Source organism: Corythoichthys intestinalis, chromosome 14, assembly GCF_030265065.1.
Source record: "Corythoichthys intestinalis isolate RoL2023-P3 chromosome 14, ASM3026506v1, whole genome shotgun sequence".
Lineage (NCBI taxonomy): Eukaryota > Metazoa > Chordata > Actinopteri > Syngnathiformes > Syngnathidae > Corythoichthys > Corythoichthys intestinalis.
This window is the reverse complement of record NC_080408.1, coordinates 36,810,006-36,834,921: the sequence shown is the minus strand read 5'-3', so window position 1 is coordinate 36,834,921 and position 24,916 is coordinate 36,810,006. Positions and strand designations below refer to the sequence as shown.

General features: G+C 39.7%; 1 protein-coding gene across 2 annotated transcripts in view; it reads right to left on the bottom strand.

Moving 5' to 3' along the window:
• The window catches only part of LOC130929655 (tensin-3-like), a 75,170-nt gene that overhangs the window by 28,618 nt on the left and 21,636 nt on the right, over positions 1 to 24,916 (bottom strand). The window contains exons 6-12 of one of the 2 annotated variants that reach the window (XM_057856999.1): positions 24,299 to 24,382; positions 20,802 to 20,914; positions 20,376 to 20,436; positions 18,117 to 18,192; positions 17,900 to 18,029; positions 17,683 to 17,748; positions 7,115 to 7,216 (exon numbers count right to left, since the gene is read on the bottom strand). In XM_057856999.1, the coding sequence (XP_057712982.1) occupies positions 7,115 to 7,216; positions 17,683 to 17,748; positions 17,900 to 18,029; positions 18,117 to 18,192; positions 20,376 to 20,436; positions 20,802 to 20,914; positions 24,299 to 24,382 (632 nt within the window). Of the gene's footprint in view, positions 1 to 7,114; positions 7,217 to 17,682; positions 17,749 to 17,899; positions 18,030 to 18,116; positions 18,193 to 20,375; positions 20,437 to 20,801; positions 20,915 to 21,395; positions 24,260 to 24,298; positions 24,383 to 24,916 lie in introns of those variants that run through there. The other variant, XM_057857000.1, reaches the window with a different exon arrangement.

The following is a 24,916-nucleotide window of genomic DNA, read 5'->3' as shown; positions in this document are numbered from 1 at the left end:
GGAGATGTCAGGAGCAATACCATAAAAGTTCTTACTGCCAATTTAACTTAATGATTCCACAGAGGAAACTGAAACCATGCTTTTCACTTCAGTTCAAGTGTGATACCTAACGCTCTGGCCAGAAGTTCTAAATACCAGAAACGCATGATAATGGTCTCCCTCCTCCTCATGCTGCTGCCTCAATATGTATGACTTACCCCCCACATGTACAAACACACTGTTGGGAACGCACTTCCGGCCTTGCCGAGCTGGCTCGGCTCAGGCCTCCACCCGCAGCTTTCCAGTAAATCCCTCTCGTAACATTCCGAGCAAGGTGTAAGCAGATATGACAAGCAGATGTTTCTCTGTCCATGCTGACCATCACCTTCCAAACAAACACTCCTACCTTTTCTGCAACATGCACGTGACCACATAAGAGAATCCACAACATCTTGGAAGTTGATGAGGAGCAGGGTTCATGAAGAGATGCAGCTGCAGACATGTTTTTTTTCCTCCACCGGTTAACGTTGAGGGTCAAATGACTGGAGTAAGTTCTTTCTATGCTGAGAAGGTGAGAGTGTTTGCACTCTACACAAGGGGAGTAAAAGGTGGGGGGGCCTGCCATCTCCAAATAAGGACTGAGGAATGTAAACACGTGAGGCGGAGCTTAGAGGAAGGGGGTGGGTCTGGGGAAAGGCAGTAACCCGACCTCTTGCCCTGCATCATGGGGACTGCCCCACCGGGGAGGGGGGAGAGGCTGGCCCAGAAAGGATCAGAGAATGAAAACAACATTCCTTCCTGCAGAGTTTTCACTCTGCAGAAAGATACTTTTTAATTAAAGTACTTCCACTCTTCACAAGAAACGACAGCCTAGTTGTTGCGCTCCCACTTGTGTGTCATTAAATAACATTCCTACCATCTTCCGTGTGCAATATCGTCCAGAAACAGATGTGGGCTACACTCAGTTATGGCCTTCTGTAATCACATTTTACCTTAATCATGGTAAATTCTAGAGCACTGCTTCTCCAGTGGCTTTCTTGGTGGGTTGTGAACAGTAAGTAAAAAAAACATGCAGTGGTCTCACAGAGATTTTTTTGGTGTGTGTTTTATTTATTGTCAGTGTGTGCTAAATGCACACATACTTGGCTGTATTTACAGTATTTTGTACAATTTCGATATTTAACTTTAGGGCCTCACTTTTGATGCAAATGTTACTGTGAATTAGGGCTGGGCCGTATAGCGATGTAAAGTGTTTGTCAGATTTTTTCAAATGTAATATGGAATTAGCCTGTATCGTACATGTCAGTTAGGGGTGTAACGGTACACAAAAATCTCGGTTCGGTACGTACCTCGGTTTTGAGGTCACGGTTCAGTTCATTTTCGGTACAGTAAGAAAACAAAATGCAAAATATAAATGTGCTAGTTGTTTATTACACACTCTTGTGCTTTCAACAATAGGAACATTAGCTTATACAAAACTAGAATTCTGCTCAAAAAGTAGCAGGTATTTAAAGATAATCCAACAACAATTTGCCTTTCAGGCCCACGTATTGGTCAGCTTTCTTTCTGAAAGAAAGAAGAAAAAAGAAGTCCTGTGCTAAAGAGAAAAGCAGTCCCAATGACAAAGATTTTAACATGTATTTTACAAATGAAATGCCTCAATGAAACATTTTTTTTTCTTATGAACGGTTTTTAAATGCTTTATTGGTGGATTTTCTCAAGTTAAAGCGCCACACAGAAATTAATAAATTGTGTAAGCAGGATCTGTGTATTATTGTTATTATTTAATTACAGGTGTTTTAGCTCATTTCAATTTATTTTATTTAAATGGGCTATTATTTATTTTATTATGTGTTTATATTTTACAAATGTGATGTAGTATTCATTTATATTCTATTTTTTATGTTGTATAACTTTAGTTCCTATGTGAATATTAGTTCCTACTTGTTTTGTTGTGGTAGGAGGGTTTTGTATTGAACACGGGGCCGTGTTAGTTATTATTATAGCAGAGAAGACAGCAGTAAATCAATAAAGACAAGTCAGCTGTGCCCCGATCTGCCACTCAAGAGATCTGATGGACTCAAAAAGTGGGTTACGATTGCATATTAGTTTGAAAATCAACCGGATCTACCGTATTTTTACACAAGTGACTTCCGGTCCGCTCGATCCTAGATACTGGTAGTAGTATTGACACAGGAGGGTCTCGTCTCGCATCAAATAATAAACTCTGTCGTTCTTTTCGCGTGCGTCGTGTTGAGCCGCTTCTGGGACGCGTCTAACACGCGGCCGCACTGCAACTGCTGTGCATTGGCTGATTGACTTAAACGGCTGTGTTTCTCTGCATTCTCGCGGCGGCCACGTTGTCACGCCGTTGACGTTTCTTACTGTTCTACCGTGTTGGTCCTCATTATAGTAGAGAAGACGGAGTAAATATAATCTACACAAAGAAACTGTTACCCGATCGACTCACAGCCTCGAAAAGTAGGGGTTATGTTACGTCAGAAACTCGTTCGGTACGCGTCCATTCCGAACCGAGGACCACGTACCGAAATGGTTCAATACTATTACATGTACTGTTACACCCTTAATGTCAGTATAGTTAAAACGTGTACCTTTATGTTTAAATTTTAATTGTTTCAGTAAATGCAGTAAATTGTTTAACTGCATTTTTTTCATGAACCAAGTGAGGAAAACTGTACATTATTTATTGATTTTGCCACTGTTCACCGAAATGGCCAGTTTCAATCAAATGGCAAGTTTTAACCAAATTAAATGTAATATTCTGCTTTGACTTGGACTGAACATTTGCTCTCTCTTTGCAAGAAAATATTGGGATATACAGTGGTACCTCTACATATGAAGTTGTGTTGTGTTGCACAAGTTCTAAAATAAATGATTAAAAACCTGACAAAGCTGGCGATCCCTTTGGCAATGATCCCTTTGGTGATGATTACAATAATAATAATAATAATAAGTTCATGGATGCGCAAACCACACTCATATTTTTCCATCATTTCCATCTTCATTTCAATTTCAAGTGTCACCTTTTTCCTTTTTTTACCACCTGCACTAACCCTCTTGGAATCCATGTTGATTTCTCTCACACTAACAAACACTTGCGGCAAAACAATAAAACTGTGGCGCTGTCATAAATCGTCGTATTTCGAGCATGTCGTCGGATGTAGAAACAAATGCTGAGTCAAATTTTACGTCGGATGTCGAAAAGATTGTGTGTCGAAGCCATTGTATGTCGAGGTACCACTGTATCATGGGTGTAGTTTGCACAGGGGGAAGGTAGGGATATAACACTAGCAACTTTTCAGGATGCTGAAATTCCCCAGCAACTTTTTAGCCCCTTATTTGGATTATATCATGATTTCAGTTTCATGGGTAATTTAGATTGTCTTCCCATATGTTCTAAGGATATAGTAGACCCTACCATTATTTAGTAAATTATTTTCAGACGTACATTTATCATTTTTCACTTGCTGAATGTGTCGGTCCATTTTTTTCCCCTCAAGCGCACATTTGATTGGCTGATGACTTGACTCCCCTGCCCCCTCCTCCCGCCACACAGACACACACTCGCACTACTCCACCAACAGAAATACAACCTGCCGCCTCCTCTACCCCCTTCGAAGAGGAGGGATATTAGAAGTTTTTTTTGGCCAGCACAAGCCACTTTAAGTAATGTAAAAAGACGTCAATATTGTGGACCTGAGGGAAACACCACTGATTTTGCTACTTAAAGTCCTGCATCAGAGTTAGCAAAGCATTAATCTCTGTGAACCTGCTAACTTGCAGAACTACTGCGGTCAGGCAAGCCTCCACAAGGAACAACATAATCAAGCTAGCCGTCTCTCATTTGTATCATTGTTTGCATTATGTGCATTACCGTAATGCAACGCTTTGGGTTCAGAGTGCAAGTCCCAAGAATGGGTTCACTTCAGAGGGACACTAACATGAACATGGACTGACATAAAAAAAAAAAATCTGTGAGATGAAATAACACATCAGTTTCATGAAAGTACTTTGGTTCGAGTCTTGGTGTAGTTTAGGATGCCTCAGATGTAAATCGGGACCTTGGATATCTCAGATTTTTTTCCATGATTTTTTTCCCAAATCACTTTTATATAAAAATACTTTAGTTTGACTGTAGGGGTGCTCCAGTGTCCCAGAGAAGTGGACCCATTCTTGGATAGCTCCCTATTTTTTTAAATAAAGGGACTTGCTCTTCAAAATGTTTCTTTAGTAGTTTTTGAAAGCAAAGGTTTGAATCGAACGTTGCATCATGTGAACCAATTCATATAAAGTTAGTATAAGTCAGCACAGATTTATTTTGCTTTGATCATTTTGCCTGTCAATTAGTTAGGTTCATATTCATGAGAAATGTGCCCCTCACCCCCGTTCAATAATCTGTTTGGTCTTATTAATGTCACGTTCCCCGCAAAAAAGTGTACATGCAGGTTATGCTGTTATATCATCCCTACTAATGTTGAGACCAAACCTACGCCCTTGCACTGTATATCATATTTTGATATTGAGCCTAAATTAGGCCTGAACGATATTGGAAAAAACTATTGCTGCCATTTTTTTGGGGTTTGCGATATATTGCGATATTATATTGCGATATTTAAAAAAAATGTATATATTTTTTTTTCAAGAAATTTTCACAAGATGACTTAAATAGCTGTTTGGAAAGACTTTAGATGACTCACCATCACCACAGTGTACAGTCATCCCTTGTTTTTCGCGGTTAATGGGGACCAGAACCTGCCGTGATAAGTGAAAAACCGCGAAGTAGCGCACCTCCCCCATTTTTTTTTTTTTTTTTGGTGTTTTTTGTGCCCAATGTATTTATTCAGATTTAGCATTGGAAAGAGATACATATAAGACATGTTTTGTTCTCACTTTTCCCCCCAAAGTGAGTTAAAAAATGTATATAAATAAATGTTTTTTAAGCACTTCAAATGTCATAATTATAAGTTTTAAACATAACTGTCCAACCAAATCATTTTTGAACAAGAATAAAGTACTGTAGCAGATAAATGCTTGGCTTTATTAAATGCTTCTGTTTATCTACTTTAGCTGTGACCGTTAAAGTGACATGTAGAAATTTCAAACTCCTCATGATCACTTCTGGCATTTAAATGTCTCCAACGTCCCCACAGTACACACATTCATTCCAGCCCGGCTTCCTTGCAAGTGTTTAACAAGTTAAACGATGATTGACAGATGCCCGTGTGAAGTCTGCTTCTTTGGCCAGATCAAAGCCATCGTTGTGCCGCAGTGACTGAGAGGATCAAAAGGCTGGGAGAGGGAGGATAGGAGGCTGTGCGCAGACCAGAAAGTGAGGCGTATGTGGATAAAAAAAAAAGAAAAATTATCGCACGTGCTTGCGATGGGACTATTGCGCACACGCACATCGCGATGGCGATGTTTAAACGATATATCGTTCAGGCTTAGCCTAAATATATCGGCATATGACTTTTGGTCTATATCGCCCAGCCCTACTTGTGAATGAATGTATGCCCTCTCTCGTTCAAAGTCAGCTGGAATAGGTCACCTAAAGAGAATACTAAGTACACTAAATAGGACTTTACTCCGTAGTTCCTCAATAATGTTCTTAAATCCATTGCAGGCATTCTAATACGTGTAATTATGATGAAAACATGATTTATGTGTATTGATTGTGATTTTTGAAAGATAAATGTGTTTGGTCTGACTTCTGGGAAAAGTGGGTCACTATGTAATGACCCTGTTAAAATGTGGGTGAAACCAGTTGAGAATTCCTGAAGTAGCATAAATAAGTCAAACTAGTAGTCTGTGGTCGGTCCCAAAATGATCCACAAGTGACATATGGCGAGCTTTTTGGAGGAGGTTTGATCTACGACTATGCAATTACCAAATGCCCTTCCTTTGGCATTCGTCCTAAATTCCTACAATTCCAACTACCCGAGTGTCAAAACTTGGTGAAATGACTTGACTTTATTATCATTCTCATTTTCTTCAACTACCAGCACTCCATTAAATTTGTTTTCAACCTTGAAAATCGATTGATTGCAAATGTAATACATGTACAGGATGGTTGAATAACAAGACAACCCCTGGTTGGTTGGGGGAGGGTTGAAATTTCCCACCACTGAGTCACAAATCCATAAAGAAAGATTAAAAACAGCTTCTAATCACAACTTTATGCCTCACCAAAATTATATGCATTTAATTGGCGCTGATGGTGACATACTGTAGCAGGCAGAGCGATGTCTTTAAATATTAACTTTAAAATCATATAGCAAGTGATAAGAGGGAAAAAATTTTACCTATTCACATTCCTCCTGAAATAACCAACTTCCAAACGTTTCCAGCTGTTAGTGCTCTGCAAAGGCAGCATTTTGTCAGTAAAAACCCTATCCAGGCCGCTTTTAAATCCCACTCTTCATTCACACATACATATAAATACACACTTCAGTGATTAGAGGTAAAAAGTCATTGAAGTAAATGAGTTCTTTTCCCCCACCTCAACACACAATCTTAGCACTTTTGTGGCAAACAGTTTTTAGACTTCCTTGGGCCGTGTCGCTTTAGAGACTGTAAAAGAAGGGGACGCCGTGTCTACCAAGCTGCTGGGAAGAAGATGTAGAATTCCCACAAAGCCTCGCTCGGATGTAGTGTTTACATGAGAAACTAGGGCTGTAAATATCCCACATGAATGCTTCTGAATGAAGTGATGAGGGGAAAAATTGTGGCTTTGTTCATGTCTACTCTTTTTATTTTTAATTAAGGCGTAAATGTTTATGTGAATATAACATCTTATTTTCATCAAACTTTCATAAAAGCATCCAGTGAATCATGGGAATGGGTGGATCTGAATCTATTCTAGGAGGCTGTTGTGAACGGCGCAGTTGTGTGCAGAGCGGTGACCACAAAGAGGACAGCGTGCCGCCGAGCTGCTGTTGGTGTCTCTGACTGCTGAGGCACTATTGAGACTGTGCAATGGTTAAAGCGTGCCTACTCATTTACAGCATCAACAAAATAGAAATGCCTGGAGAACTTAAGTCTCTGCCCCCAAAGCTGATGCTTCCATGCAACAACATTCCTCAATACACAGTGTACAGAGAACATCTTGCTAAAGTACCTTCAGCATCACACATGTTCTGGTAGGAGTCCCAGCGGATCAGGGGGTCGGCCGTGTTGTAGTCCACTGTAACATCCACGCCGTTATGCCATCTGTCAGCGCCTGAGGCCAAAAGAAACATCAAATCTAGTAATGACCTCCCTTTAGTACAACTTAGGGAATATTTTGCCATAATAACTTCTAATATGTCTCAGAGCAATGCAGAAGTCATCATATCCAGCAGAGTTCATATCTATCATCATTGTGCAACTGAAATCTTTATTTTCTAGGGATTTATTGCAGATGTCTTCATAAGAAATATGTATCTCTCATGTGCTTAAAGCTAGACGACCCTCACCTGCACTGATTTCCTAAGCCTACTGACACGCAAGGGAGCACAAATCTCTTCAGTAAACATGTTATGTTTAGGGCTGTCAAACGATTAAAATTTTTAACTGAGTTAATCACAGCTTAAAAATTAATTAATCGTAATTAATCGCAATTCAAACCATCTCTAAAATATGCCATATTTTACTGTAAATTATTGTTGGAATGGAAAGATAAGACACAAAACAGACATAAACATTCAAAATACTATACATAAGTACTGTATTTGTTTATTATAACAATAAATCCACAAGATGGCATTAACATTATTAACATTCTTTCTGTTAAAGGGATGCATGGATAGAAAGACGTGTAGTTCTTAAAAGATAAATTTGAGTACAAGTTATAGTAATTTTATACTAAAACCCCTCTTAATGTTTTCGTTTTAATAAAATTTGTAAAATTTTCAATCAAAAAATAAACTAATAGCTCGCCATTGTTGACATCGCCGAGCGGTGATGCCATATCGGGTTCCCTGCCATTCTTCAACAGTGTCTTTATGTACGCAAGGTGAAATACACCACAAGGTGTCAATGGCGAGTTTTAAATTAATTAGAGATCTAGCCAAGGCAAAATCTGAGTAGTTTAATGTGTATTTTGCATAGCTATTTTAATTGGGAATGCCAGTTCTCTTTGCATTGAGCGCTTTTCTTTTAGTGAACATTATTTTTTGGAGAGATAGGAATATTATTTTTGTTGTACTTTCACTAAATGATACTGTAGCGACTTAACTGTTCCGCCCAAATGCATGATGGGAAGTTGGCCAACCATGACTGTCAGTGGTGGCTGCAAATGGTATACAGTATGTTCTGCGTTGCGTTCAATTAAGCGTGTTAAGAAAAAGAACGTCTCCTGCTCTGCCCAAATGCATGATGGGAAGTTGGGCAACCATGACTGTCAGTGGCGACTGCAAATGGTACACAGTATGTTATGTGTTGTGTTCAATTAAGTGTGTTAAGAAAAACATCGTCTTTTGCGCCACCCAAATGCATGATGGGAAGTTGGGCAACCATGACTGTTAGTAGTGGCTGCCAAACCTAAACCCAACAAAAGGCGCGGTCCAATGAACGCCTGTGTCCACTCGCATTTCTCTTTTTCTTTGCCCTCAATGTGCTAAAACGGCGTCATTATTAACTGTTTGAGGCAACGCATGAACGCTTCAATCCGTGCATGTGTTAATTGCATCAAATATTTTAACGTGATTAATTTAAAAGATTAATAACCGCCCGTTGACGCGATAAATTTGACAGCCCTAGTTATGTTCCAATTTTTTTTTTAACAACGGATTTTGTATGTATGCTAAAATTAGGCAATAAGGGCAGAATTTAAGCACCCTTGGATTATTAGTAGTGACATTCAGCAGTAAGAGCAACTGTATGACATCTGCTAAACTCACATTTGATCAATGAATTAACTACCGTAATTTTCAGACTGTAAGCCGCAACTTTTTCCCCTCATTTTGAATCCTGCAGCTTATAGTCCAGTGCTGCTTATTTGTTGATTTTATTTGGTCTAACAGGTAACACTTTATTTGACAGCTGCGTGATAAGACTGCCATAAGACTGTAATAATTATGATCATGGGCATTAATGAATGCTTATGACAGATGTCATTAAGTGTCATCTGCCAAATTATGCCACTAACTCCATTAAATGTCCAGCTCCGATCTTGTACATCTATTCAAAAGTGAGATAATTTGCCGGATGACACAAAAGGACATCTGTCATCAGCATTTATTAATGCTCATGGAAGTGTCATGACATAATTATAATGGGTAAGACAGTCTAATGGCACCAATGTCAAATGTGATACCAAAATACCATAACTAGAAATCAATGAAACAACTGGAACTGTAACTGAAGAAATAATTAGCACATAACATGAATTTTGATTGTTATTTACATCTGTAGCACTGCAATGCATGCTAGGAGGTTGACTGTCTCTCCCAAGGGAGCAGTGATGGCCAAATGAAGCTTCTTGAAGCAGTGAAGCGTTGAAGCCAACTGGTTCAAAGCTTCGTGGTGGTTCATTTGGATTTATGACAGTCTTATGATGCCGTTGTCAAATAAAGTGTTAGCGGTTAACATCTTTCAGTGTAAATATCCCATAATACAGTAAGGGCAGCTGCGGCTTATACACCAGTGCGGCTTATCTATGATCTATGAGCAAATGCCTTTTTGTGTCAAATTTGGTGGGTGGTGGCTTATAGTCAGGTGCGCCTTGTAGTCCAAAAATTATGGTAGTTTGTGCAACGGAGTAAAAATGGTATGCTTCATTACTACTTGACTTACTGTTTTACATTTGATTATCTTATAATAATGACCAAGAAGGGTTTTCAATAAAATTTTGATTTACTGTAATTATGACCAATGTACAAATAGAAACTGAACATAAACAAAAGGCATTTCTTGAATACAGCTCTTGTACTAGAGCTCATTACATTTGAACAGTGTACCTAATGTTATGGCCAATGTGTGCGTGAATGTGAACACAAACACGCATAATTTCAATCAAGGGCATGAGGAAGCACATGTTGGACCTTAGCACCACTCTGTCGGCACACACTTAATACTCCATTTGTCATTTTGTCTCTTCAACATCCCACATCCTTTCTCCCCTCAGGGAGGTGGAACAAGGTGGCATGAAAAAGAAGGGGAAAAGTATTTTTCATGTCCTGACAATAGCGTTTGGAAGATTTGTGGTATAAAGTTGCCAACAATAGTGATAAAATCTGCAGTGGTATTCCTCAAAAGTAGAAACAATGATTTTGTTAGTTGGATTGAGTTTATTTTGCCTACGCTTATAGATTAGTCGAATTTTTCTTCTTCTATCCCAGACAATAGATTTTGTTTTTTCTGTGTGTGTTCTATGTTAGAAAAGGTGACCACTAATGGCAGAAAAAGTGTGACAATAGCTACAGAACCACACCAGGATGGGAAATGACTTGTGAGGGAAGCATGGCTTTACAGGGCATCCAGTTTTTGCCACACGATGTCGCAACCATACATCGTGAAATGGTGAGTTGATTCTTTTAATTTTTTCCTACTGAGTGGTATGACACTTCTATGGCAATCCTCAACATCACTTATAGTTCAAACATGACCTAAGTCTAACAGCCTTTTAAAATGTAAAACTTAAAATGCCTGTGACACGAAAAAGCATGTTTATTTCATAATACACGCGGTATTTTATGCCCCTGAATGATATGGGCCGCTTGGATGTGTGTGGAAGCGATCACTATTTTTATTTAGTTTTTTGAATCCCGCGCCATGAAAATGAGTGACTTCCGGCTTCAGTCTCGCATTGAGGAGGAGGGAGCTGTGACGTGTACGGTAGAAAACGTCCTCTTCACGCTACAGTGTACTGTTGTGTATGAGGACGAAGGATTCAGCTGATTTTGCGGATTAATACGTTTATTTTTCGCATCACGCCAGCCAAACGGCTGCAGAAAAATCATTCTGTATGAGGGAGAGGTGTATGCGCCTTTTTGGAGTTTCAAAAGGTTCCCATTCACCGTGGATATTTACTGTAGGACCATTGGACTTACGAGGAAGTGAGTAAACATCTTGTTTTGTATTATGTCAAATACGAATACAGCGATTACAAAGTAAACATTACAAACTTTCTTTAAATGAAGGACTACTTACGTTTGATCATTGAAAGGCATGTAAAAAGCTCTCCTAATGCTCATTAGCAGCAGCACGTTAGCTGCACAACAACTCCAGCCACCCTCCTCCAGGGAACGATCTGTAAATTGCTCTCCGCCGGGCGGTTTGCCGATCCGCGAAGGCAATCGACAACCGGGTTGTCATATCAAATAATCCAGGATAATTATGTGTGATGTGCAATTGGGGAAAATACTTGGATAAAAGAATATCCTGTAAAGATATTGAAGTAAAGAGACAGAAACAATGACATTTTGCTGCTCTCTTCGTCGCGTTTTTCTCGTTGTGAATAGTTCCCCCTCGACGGGCTGACTGGTCTTTCTCAAGCGATTTATATAGCTATTGGGGAAAATACTTGGATAAAAAGAATATCCTGTAAAAATATTGAAGTAAAGAGACAGAAACAATGACATTTTGCTGCTCTCTTCGTCGCGTTTTCCTCGTTGTGAATAGTTCCCCCTCGACGGGCTGACTGGTCCTTCTCAAGCCATTTATGTAGCTACTGGGGAAAAATACTTGGATAAAAAGAATATCCTGTAAAAATATTGGAGTAGAGAGACTGAAACAATGATATTTTGCGGCTCTCTTCGTCGTGTTTTCCTCGTTCTGAATAATTCCCCCTTAATGGGCTGAATAGTAAAACCGATGAGCCCAGTCTACCGCTGACGTCATCCACCTGTTGGGGACGCTAAAGCCCTATAATGGTAGGCGTGGCTAACCAGCAGATTAAAAGACTAATTTCTCGTCATCTGTGCTTTGCTAAATTGTTGTATATAGTCGAATCGTCTCAAAATATGATTCTAATTCACATAATAATGCCATTTAAGACTTTTTTTCTCGTGTCATATGCTCTTTAATTGTGAATAAACATGGTTTTATGATAGTGACAATTTGAAATTTGGGGAAATGTGTTTTGTTGTGATTTGTTTTAAAGCTCAGGGTCACACTGCGACCTAATGGTTGCATTTTGCGACTAAAATTAACCCAGTTGGAGAATTTTTTTTTTTCATATACGACATGCGCGACCAGTAACATTGCGTTGTTTTTTTTTTCCTGACAAACTCCTTCACGGTTGAATCCAGCAGTTGGTGGTAATGTAACGAGCTGGTTTGCCAAAGGAAAATACAACAGAAGAAAAAGAAAGTTGAGATGGGCGATTTGTGAAGCAGGTTATAATTAAGGTAGCGTGAAAACTTGACAGCACTTTCGAACAATGGCGAAAAGGACAATAAGTTACTACTTTCTTTCAGCACAAGGGGTTAAAACTAAGGTGAATGGGTTGAGTTTGGCCTTTTGGCCGGGTTATTGGGGTTGCGCAGGCCCAGGTCGTTGAAATTGCGCTAGTGTGGTTCTGGCGGTTTGGCTGGCGTTGCTCCGGCAATCTGGTTAAAAGGTCAAATTCCAACACCAACAAACCCGCAGGCACTGTTTCAAAGGAGGGTGACGGGGGAATGACTCTGACTCAGGGGCTCGACACACTGGAGGCGATGAGCGATGGCGAAATGTGAAAGTCATTGTCTTTGAGCTGAAAGCCAACACACGGCGGGCGTTATGACTGCAGCAGCAAGCTACAGTGACACGCACCGCCCTGTGCCTGTGCGTCATCGCTCATCTCTGATTAGCTATGAATTTGCAGGGCATTTTAAAATTTCCACTCTTTTGAGTGCCAACAAAATCCCATATCGAGTTTGTATTTTTTATTTTTATTTATGTCCCAGAAATCATGCCGAGATGTATCATAAAGTATGTGCTGGTCGCACACTGCTAAAATGATACGCTCCTCTGTGTTGACAAAGTGTGGAGTGTGGATGTCAATTTCCGGATTGGCCAGTGACCTCGCAAGGTGATTTATCAATCAATAAAGCCGTTGCTGATTGGTTATAGTGCCAGGTGACAGCGACAGATAGAAAAACAATTCCCATGTTAACCCAGTTTCTAAGCAGTATCCTGGTTGATGTCAAAACTGATGGAGCGCCTCATAAAAAATGTTAGTCTGGAGCTCTGTAAGCTACAGTGCTAGTATCCTATTCTTAAACTTGTACAACAGTAAGAATGTAAAAATGTTCCTGAAGTTTGTGTTATCCATTTTTTTAATGTGGCAATGGAGCACGGTTTTACTTAGTTTTAGTTTTCTACTTTTTAACCCATTTTTAAACTTACATGACACTTAAACGTTACATTGTGTGTATTCCCTTTCAGGGGACAGTGTTCACTACAGCAGACAGCTTTTCAAACGTTGGCACGTAAGACCTTTAACCCTTTATAGAGCAAGTGACTATTTTTGGTCATTAGAAAATATATATTTTATCATTTTAAATACATGTATAAATTAATACAACGTTAATAAAAACTAAATTAATAAAATCAAAATGAATAAAACCTCACACCGGTTGCATCCCCAAGCAACACTCTAAAATTGATGTGTTTTTTTTTTTCTTTTTTCATTTGAATTTTAATTAAGTTTTTATTGTCAATACTCAGTGGCACTGGGAGGGGCGAATGAACGACCATTCATTTGCTCATTCACGTCTAGCGCTATCAGTGGCAGCCAATGAGTTCAACAAGTGCCCTGAGGGAAAAAAAAAAATCATAATTTGTGCATGAAAGACTTAATAAATGTTTTGATGACAGTGGCAGTTTGGCCAAAAGATTGATTCCCTTTGCAATATTTCCCATTAGGAGTGTGACAAAATATCGAAATGGTGGTGTATCGTGATACATCCCAAAAGGTTATCGATACGCTCATGTTAAGAATTAAGATATCGTTTTAAAAAGGTGTCAATGTATTAAAAAATAAATAAAAAGAAAGAACCAACAAGTTGCTCCCAAAACCTTCCACCATAAAGGCCCAAGTACACTGCATGCGTGATCAATGCGGATCCGGTCCGGTTCAGTGTTGACTGCGTGCCACGCAGTCCGTCAAAAACAGGCAAATCATACCGGCTGCTGCACGGCTGCGGTCCGCCAACTCCGTCCCCTCGTGAGCTCTCGCGTGATCGCGCGCGATAATGTGCCATTTAAAACAACGACAAACACACGGAGTCTGTAGTATGTACTCATCAGAGAAGCAGAGAGAGAGCACATTTTTTTCCTTGCATATTGATATTGTAACGTTTGCTAAGCGGAAGTTTGGCCGTGAAAAACAACACACGAGCTTCAACGCCTTTTTCCTCTTTTTCTTTATTAACTTCCCGCCACCTCACCAATGCAAAAAAAACTACAGTGGGGAGAACAAGTATTTGATACACTGCCAATGGGTTTTCCCATTGTCAGTGTATCAAATACTTGTTCTCTCCACTGTATTTACATTGACGCTATCTAGTCCACCAATCGGAGCGTCGGGCTGGTGCACCAGCACACCAATGACAGCCCCGCGTTGGTGCATAAATTAACCCACCGATGACAGCCCCGGTCGGCACAACACTGGCGACGCTACAATATTTTAGTTGTGTCTGTCTCTTAATTCCAGATTGACTGCATCATGTTGAGATCAGGGCTCCGTGCAGGGGGGCTATTATGCCCTTGGCTGTGTCGGTGCGTTTATATCTTTGTGCACATTTAAAATTTATGGCACATAACATCTCATAGAGCTGTTATAAACAACTGATAAATAATCTGTCATATTTATAAAATGGATAGCGAATTATATATGACACGAACTAAAAAAACAGCGTACTTGGAATTGGTGTCTCAACACTGCAGATTCATGTGCCCAGCGCAAACTGTTGTTTTTTCTATTAAGAGTCAAGTGAAATGTAGGAAAGAAGGAGAAACGTCTTGAATAGACCACCAGGTCGAAACTTGTGGGTGTCTCTTTTTTCTCTTTCGTACTTTTCCCCCTCGACTCTGTATACAAACCGAGATTGTTTGTGCGCGGGGCACGAGAATTTCTGCAGTGGAACCACTTCCAGATACGCTGCTTTTTTTTTTTTTTTTTTTGCTTAGCACGTCGTGTGTTTGATATCATTGCCAGAAAAACACAAATAATAGGACACTTTGCAGTTTCACTTTTAAGGGTGTCCTTTTAGTAACGATCTGCTGCATCGTATATCACTTTGTGACTTTCCACCTCCATGATGAAGCGCTCATCATCCATCTTCGCTCATGTTTAAACCGTGATGAGTAGGGATGGGAATTGATAGGATTTTTACGATTCCAATTCCATTATCGATATTGCTTAACGATTCGATTCTTTATCGATTCTCTTATCGATTCTAATTTGGGAAAAAAGAAGAACAAACGTTTTGATTGGCATCGAGTTTGTTTAATCAGAAGTCGCAACCTTACAAACTCACAACGAGATCAAAAGAGGCCCAAAGCCTCAATGTTAACTGTGGCAATAGGTGGCAAGTACACAAGAATGTGTAACATTTTACTGAAACATTTATCTAATAGAAATAAAAAATATTGGTATATATATATATATATAGGCAGATAGGTTTTTGTTCTGCCTTTGGCAATCTGTGTTAAAGCAGGGGTCCCCAAACTTTTTCCTGTGAGGGCCACATAACTTTTCCCTTCTCTGATGAGGGGCCGGGGTCAGTTTGTTACAGAAAAAGTGTGACGATTGCAGAAGTGCATAAATGTAAAAAAATATTGTTTTTCAGAAAGCCACAATCAAATAACCCTTTCTGGATTCTTTATAATAATAATAATAATAATAATTAATAATAAAAACACTATTAATCAAATAGATAATAACCAAATAACCCTCTCTGAATTCTTCAAGGAAAAGGCCAGAAAATAAATAACACGATTGAGAAAAAAAAAAAAAAATTCAAAATGGCCGGACCAAATGTGGAGGCGGGCCATATTTGGGCCGCGGGCCGCAGTTTGAGGACCACTGGAGCGCGCATACACCCAAAGAAGAAATGCCGCATCCAAGTGAGTGAGAGAGGGAAACACTTCTACGAGCCTACATTCTTTGTTAATGTTAATATCTACAGAGGCAACGCCTGTATGTATCATCTTTTGTGTTGTTGTTGTTGTGTTTCCACTCGCGATCGGACACTTAAGTCCAGTTGTGTAGTGGTTTGAACGATGTGCTAATGCTAGCGAACGAATGCTAACCATACTGTTATTAGCAGCTAATCATCGCTGATTTACTTTGATGCAAACCTGTTTGTTATTGGGGACGAAATTGATTTGTTTCATTTCTATTCTTAGTTTCACTCTTCAAGTGATGGTTGAATAAAGTCAGCAAATTATACCAACGTCTTCTGCATCGTCATTTGGGAGTTTAGCTAACTGTATAGCCGGGACTTTGTACTGTGAAGACACACTTTCAAGCGTTTGAACCTACGTGCTGTCATTGTTATGTTTATGGCTGCAATGCTCGTGCTTACCCGTCGTAACCTTTCATTTTCACACTCTTTCCTGGTGAAGTGTAGTCACACTTTGGAGCGAGTGGTTCTTGGCGCCATGCTAGTTTGATGCATTTGGACAACAAGACAGTCACGACGCAATATGCGTCTTCAGGACTCGTTAAAGGGATCGTTAAGGCTTTTTCATTGTGATGTCGAGGCCTCGAAACACTCGGAACCGGTTCCGAATTGGAATCGGATTTCGATTCCCATCCCTAGTGATGAGGCACCTGGGCTTTTGACGTCAGGCCCAGCTCCGCCCATTTTGTCGGATGCGTGTCCGGCAAAAATAGAAAATAGCCTATACCATGCGGCAGGCATGCGGCACGCCGGAGGTGGTTCGCAGTCAATCCGGAGCACTGACGCGGCCGGTATACGTTGAACAATAGGATATAATGGGAACGGATTGGCTCCGGCGCTATTTTTTACCGGAGTCGGACCGGAACCGCAACAATCACGCATGCGGTGTACTTGGGCCCTAATAGTGTCTCAGTTAACGCTATGGCTGCCATTGACAACGCTGAACAGCCAATCCATTAAGACTGAGAGGAAAGAAGGTTAGTTCATTCGAAACCAGAGCATTCACAGTCACTCCTTCCAATTTTCGGGGGATTTACTGTTCATTTTAGGGCATTTACAGGTCACTTCCTGTTGAGGTTGAGTCACCGCCTAATCATTCCCAGGTCACTTCCTGTTCTGTAACTCAAAATCAACAAGAAGCGACACATAAAATGCCCCAAAATCAACAGGAAGTGTCTCAAAATCAACAGAAATGGCCCAAAATCCCTCGTTGCCTGGCATTAGCTGCCCCTGACGGCCAGAGAAGTGGGAGGGGTTCATTTGCTGCCACCCTCTCAGTTCAAATGTATTGGACGTCTACTAGAGATAAACATATAGCAGAAGGATGAAGATAGCTTGTTTTTCTGTTTATTAGTTTTTTTGTAGAATATCCTAGAATGAGTTCCTGACCAATGTATTGATAATCGTTGTGTCACCATATTGTGAGATCATCGTTATCGTGAGCTTTGTATCGCAAATCGTATAGTATCGCTAGGTACCAAGAGGTTCCCATCCCATTCCCATGGGAATGATTAAGTTGTAATTCGAACAAATAGACTCAACATACATCATTGATTTTTTTTTTGTTTTTGTTATTTTTTTAAATGAAACTCACCTGGAATCTTTTCGGGTCCCTCCGAGAAAACCAGCTCTACTTTGCCATACTCTGGAAATCTGAGATCTGAAACATAACACAGGAACGCCATGGGCATGATGAGAAAATGTCCCTCTGTCACAAGAATGCCAAGAAATGGAAATGAAACCTGGCACAGTCCTTGACAAAACAGATGAGTCAAGACTTGCCTTTTTAAAATATATACACGATACTGTACCTTTGTTTGCTTCTTCCATGTCCTCTTTATCAAACATAAGCTTGTAGCCCTGCACTGCTCCCGTGTGGAACTGCAGCCTGAAAATCACCTCACGCTCTGAAGAAACTTCACTCTTGTGGTAACATTTAATCTAAAATGGGAACAAAGAAAATATAGTGAAGCTAAAAAGAAAAACTGATGTCATGTGGGTATATTCAGTTCTGTTTATTTTCTTTACCATAATGTCCCCTTTGAGTAGCTGGGCTGGCTCCAGTGTGACACAGATCCTGCCCCTGTGGCCTTGTCCAATGTGACTGCCAGGGAAAAAGTAAAAATTTAAACCCATTATGAAATTAAAATTGGTATAAAACGATTCTAATTCTGATCTGATTAAAAGGGTTCGAGACTGTAATCAAAATAGTTCTATTTCCATATTTTTTTCAACCTGTGTGACTCAAAGTTTCATCAAGGTGCATTTGTAATTTATTCTAAAGCTCCGAAAGGGGATAACAGCGCTCCATTACACATTCTCTAAAAGGTAATAGTAGCATCATAGACTTCACCATCAGTTGACAAGACAGCTCCTACAGACATTGCGCCACGCCTTCCCATAGGAGGCCGACCCAGGCAGAACGTTGAGTTGGATTTCACTGTGATAAACACACAGTTCTAATGCCGGATTTAAACGGAAATGGGATGAAGGTTTTACTGCATACAAGCAGGCAGGAGTGTCTCAAGAGTGATTTGGTCGAGGATTCAAGCTAATTATTATACTAAATAGCACCATGCATGCACTTTGAAACGTTGTGGGAAAAAAAAAAAATCAATGGATAAATTTAGTGTAACTTTGGCTTGAAATATTTATGTAAAATGAATGATAACTGGCTGTTTTTTTTTTTTTTTTCCAAGAATCTAGACTGTTTTACATTCATATCTATAGAAATTCTGGGATTTACACATTTATTTACAAGAATTTTCAACTTGTGATGGTCGCAACATTGGATTACACAAAATCGTAACTTTTGCTCGAAATATTTACATGAACTGAACGATAACTGCCCATTTTTTTCTGTGATTTACAAGACTTTTTCAACTTAAAAAGCTCTTTGTTTTGTGCCGCCAGGTTGGATTACACAATATATATAAATATATATACATACACATATATATATATATATATATATATATATATATATATATATATATATATATATATATATATATATATATATATATATATATATGTATATATATATATATATATGTATATGTATATATATATATATATATATATATATATATATATATATATATATATATATATATATATATATATATATATATACAGGGGTGAAAGTGGTTAGAATTTCCTGCCGGAAGTCCCTGGCAGGAAGGACGCCACGGAACCAGATTTTTTTTTTTTTTTTTTTTTTTGGGGGGTGGGCGTCAAAACTACTGAAATGCAAAAAAAAAAAAACTGTTTTGGTCAGTTATTTCTATAACACATACACAAACTGATTTTCATTCAAAATTGTATTTTTTCAATGATTTGCAAAATAAAAGTTAACAAAAACAGCTATAACTCCAACCTCCATCTCCTGATTTTTATTTCTCCTCATTTCCTCACATACTAAATGCCATACCTCAATTTTAACTACTTAAGAACACAGGATGTATATTAAAATTGAAGATAATGTAAACATTTTTTGTTGTGTTTTTTAATAATAAAAGATATACGTAACATACATTCAGAAAAATAAGTACAAATGACATATTATGCAGTGAAATGGAATATATTTTGAAGATCGCGCAAACATTGACCCTTTTAAATCATAAGGAAATGAATAAGTAGCCTAACATAAATGAACAAATATAAGTTCAAAGTGCACATTGACAGCTAAGATGTTCTGAACCGCCCCATTAGAGCAAATAAAACTAAATATGATAAATAAGCCACCTTAACTTTTTGCTTGCTTTTAAAAGACTTGATCCATTTTCTGTTGCATTGCCCTTTTTTTTTTTTTTTTTTTTTTTTTTTTTTTTTTTTAAGCTGTTTCAGAAAACATGCATTTTTGAACCAATCAGAGCGAACTATCTCCGGTAATCACATGTCGGTATGTAAGGCAATTAAACGGATAAATGAGCCCAGGCGTTGCTTGCATTCGTACATTGACGTGACTCGTTATCGTCAGAGTCGGACTCGGATATCTATTTTCGGAATCAAAGCACTGTATACCGGAACAGCGTTCCGGCCCTGAATCTTATACCGGAACTGCGTCCCGGCCCAGAATCTTATACCGGAACCGCGTTCCTGACCGTTCCCGCCCACTTTCACCCTATGGTGAAGTCTATGGTGGTATATTTAATATAGTAAACATTTTGAGAGACAAATCAGTAAGTAACTTTAAAAAAGAACAGAGAAAATGGGTCGCAGCAGTACTACCACAGGAAAAGTTCATATAAAGTCCTGGATAAACAGAGTTATGGCACCACTTACTAGATCCCAGATGAATAGACTGCTTGCATTCCCTGGTAGACTTTGACATACGGTCGACATACTGGGGGGAAAAAAAAAAAACGCAACATATCTTAATAGACATTTTGACTTGTATTGCATTCATTTGTCGTTTTAGAAATTAACATTTTTAAACAGTCTTCTTTCATGAGTATATAATGTATATCTGTTAAGCGTTTTCCAAATACCAAAGAAACTTCCCATGCATGGCATGCCAATTCAACTGCTTTCTTAGACTGTATTTGGTCCACAGGCCTTAGTGTCCCTCTGCTTTAAAGACTGTCTGAGCATGTGCATGCAGATGTGTGTGTATGTGTAAAAGATTCTGATGTGGTCGTGTCTGAGTTCCATCTTATGCTCTTTGAGGCACTGCAGCTGTGTGAGGCAGTAAACAAAAAGACTTTTAACCTCCAGAGGAATCAAAGTTGGGGATTCCGTGGAGGATGATGCAGTGCAGAAATAGAGGTGAGGCGTTGATTTTCATGGATCCGCTTAGGAGGCTATTCAGTATCCAGACATACCTAGAAATGCACAGTGATTTACAGTATTTAAAGCTGGACAGAATTACTTCAACACCAGTAAAGTTATGGTGCAATATAGTCTTTATGTTTCCCCTCACAGTTAAAACTGTTAATTACACATAAAATTGGTTTCCATTTTTTTTTAGCCCCAAGTTCATTATTTGCTTGGTTTGCACCACTTGTCTACAATATTTGCATCATTACAGGCTAAACTGTTTTTTTTTGTGTACTCTGATAGCTACAGTGGTATGAAAAAGAATCTGAATCTTTTGGAATTTCTCACATCCTGCATAAAATCAACATCAAATGTGATGTGATCTATGTCAAAATTACACATGAAAAACAAACGGTATCTGCTTCAACTAAAACCATCCAAACATTAAATAGGTTTTCATATTTTAATGAGGATAGTATGCAAGCAATGACAAAATAGGGAAAAATAAGTAGGTGAAACATCACATTTAATATTTTGCTCCCTCACCTCCCCCTTGGCAGCAATACCTTCAACCAGACGCTTACTGTAGCTGCAGATCAGTCTGGCACATCGATCAGGACTAATCTTGATCCATTCTTCTCTACAAAACTGCTGTACTTCAGTCAGATTCCTGGGATGTCTGGCATGAATCGCTGTCTCTAAGTCATGCCAAAGCATCTCAATGGGGTTCAAGTCTGGATTTTAACTTGGCCACTCCAGAAAATGTATTTTGTTCTTGTGAAACCATTCTGAAGTTTATTTACGTCTGTGTTTTGGATCATTGTCTTGTTGCAGCATCCCTCATCATTTTAGCTTCAACTGTCTGAGAGATGGCCTCAGGTTTTCCTGCAAAACATCCTGATTAACTTTTGAATTCATTCTACCATTAATGACTGCAAGTTTTCCAGGCCCTAAGGCAGCAAAACAGCCCCAAATCATGATGCTTGCTCCACCATGTTTTACGGTGGGGATGAGGTGTAGATATTGGTGAGCTATTCCATTTTTCCTCCACACATGACAGTGTGTGTTATTCCCAAACAATTTAACTTTGGTTTCATCAGTCCACAAAATATTTTGCCAAAACTTCAGTGGAGTGTCCAAGTGCTTCTTTGCAAACATTAAACAAGCAACAATGGGTTTTTTTTAGACAGCAGTGGCTTCCTCCGTGAAGTCCTCCCATGGACACCATTCTTGGCCATAGTTTTACATATAGTTGATGTGTGCACAGAGACATTGGACTGTGCCTTGATTTCTGTAAGTCTTTAGCAGACACTCTAGGGTTCTTTTTTTTTTTTACCTCTCTGAGTATTCAGCGCTGAACTCTTGGCCTCATCTTTGGTGGACAGCCACCCCTTGGGAGAGAAGCAACAGTGCCAAACTTTCTCCATTTGTAGACAACTTCTCTGACTGACGATTGATGAACTTTTAGAGATGGTTGTGTATCCTTTCCCAGCTTTATACAAATCAACAGTCCTTGATCGCAGGTCTTCAGACAGCTCTTTTGACCAAGCCATGATGCACATAAGACAATGCTTCTCATCAAGACAATTCTTAACAGGTGTGTGTTTTATAGTGGGCAGGGCAGCTTTAAACCACTCATTGTCACGTGCGCTCAACGTGCGCTCATGTACTAGCATATTTCCTCACATTGCATCTGGCTTCCATCACAAAGTCTTTTCTGTCATGTGCCACCATATTGCATCGCACTCATGCATCACAAAGGTTTCCATCATAAGGACTGTGCGCGCCTTAATATGCACAAAGAACAACTGAGAACAGTATATAAGGCAAAAACAAATAGCATTCAGTGTCAGGTCGTCAGCGTTCCAGCATACGCTAGCATGTGAACTGTCCGTTACTGCTTGACCTGATTGTTTTCTTTGCCTGTCAACATCAATAAAATCCTGTGTCTGCGATATACAACTGGTTCCTTCGTCCCCTTCGTGACAGTACGACCTGACTAAAATGGAACCAGCTTATCAACCCTCTGTTCTGGACCGTCTTCACCAAACAGAAAAGGAGGTCTCCCGGATGTCTGGTGACCTAGCATCGTTAATCCAGATCGGCCACGAACACCAGCAAAAACTCCAGCACCAGTCTGTACCAACTTCAATGCTTTTGCCGATGTAATGATCAAAGTGTTCGACCAAGGCTTTTCTAACTCCAAGACATCCCGCGCCCTCATTACCATCCATCAAGGCAATCGGTCAGTGTCTGAGTATTCGATTGAGTTCCAAACTCTGGTGAGACGCAGCGACTGGAACACCGAAGCCGTGATCGACGCATTCTATCACAGCCTGACAGACTACATCAAAGATGAACTCCTCTATGAATTATCCAGAACCCTTGACGAAGTCATTGTCCTGCCCCACTGATTGCCTCTTGGTTTCTGATAATCTGATGGCTTGCTCTTAGCCCATGCCTGTATCTGACTGACTCTGAACCCGATCCTGTGCCATCGATAGTTGATTCCTCCACTGGAAAGGACCTCTGAACCCGATCCTGAGCCATCAGTAGTTGATTCCTCTACTGGAAAGGAGGAGATTGAGCCGATGCCCACTCTAAACTCATGCCTGTATCTGACTCTGACTCTGAACCCCACCCTGGATTAGTAGCCCTTGGTGGGCTCAATTCTTGGGACTTCTGAAGCCGTCCCTTGAGAGGGGGGTTCTGTCACGTGCACTCAACGTGCGCTCATGTGATAGCATATTGCCTGATATTGCATCAGGCTTCCATTACAAAGTCTCTTCTGTCATGTGCCACCATATTGCATCACACTCATGCATCACAAAGATTTCCATCATAAGGACTGTGTGCTCCTTAATATGTCACAAAGAACAACTGAGAACAGTATATAAGGCACAAACAAATAGCATTCAGTGTGAGGTCGTCAGCGTTCCCGCGTACGCTAGCATGTGAACTGTCCATTACTGCTTGACCTGATTGTTTTCTTTGCCTGTCAACATAAATAAAATCCTGTGACTGTGATACACAACTTGTTCCTTCGTCCCCTTCGTGACACTCATCAGTGATTGGGCACACACCTGACTTAAATTGTTTGGTGAAAATTGCTCTTTAAGTCTCTTTAGGCAGAGGGCTCACTTACTTATTCTTCCACCTTCTGTCATTGTTTTTATGCTATCTTCATTAAATATGAGGATAGCAGGATGGTGATTTTATGCAGAAGTATGATTAATTCCAAAAGGTTCAGGTAGTTTTTCATACCACTGTATGAAAGATTCAAAGACGTAGCTTTGCTATTCACTTGTCCTCTTGCTTTGTACCTCCAATGTAGAGTACATACAAACTACAATCATATGATTGAAAACTATTTATTACACACATGGCCAAGTAATAGATGAGTGGAAACATGTCGGAAACCGTATAACAAAAGTAGTTCTGGTTCTTACCGCTTCTGGGAAGGCGTCATAAGCGCAGACACCTTATCATCGTAGTATTTCCTCATGGCGAAGCGGTCCAATGCCTGATCAGCACTTTGAAGGAAGACAGGGTGGAGGTTGGGGATGGACAATTTATTAAACACTTCCAGCAACAATGACTCAAAGAGATTCAACTTGTGCTGCCCCTGTAATTAAAGTGCGTTAACCCTGACTTGTGCAAGGTCAACACAGACACACATGCATACACATGCATAATGGAGAAGAGTGAAAGTAAGCGGAGGGACAAGGGATTCCCGCAGAGAGGAAGAGAATGGCAGCATTAAGTAAACAGGGGGGTGGAGATGTGGGAGTGTGTGCACAACTCAGCCATTCAGGCTTCCCTAAAACCAACAAGCGTGGGGGCCATTTCACCCAGACCCTCGTGTCCCCCTCCAAGCACCTCTACGCAAATCTATTCAATTGTAAATCTGACGCACTGTGTTCCAATCTTCCTCTTTTTTCTTTTTGGCCTAATTTTTTGCACATTAACCTTCCCAATCGTGTCTTCCTTTTGCGACACAAACTTGAACGTCATTCACACCAATAGGTGCAAAATAGCCACATTCGAAATACGTATATGTACCTGTG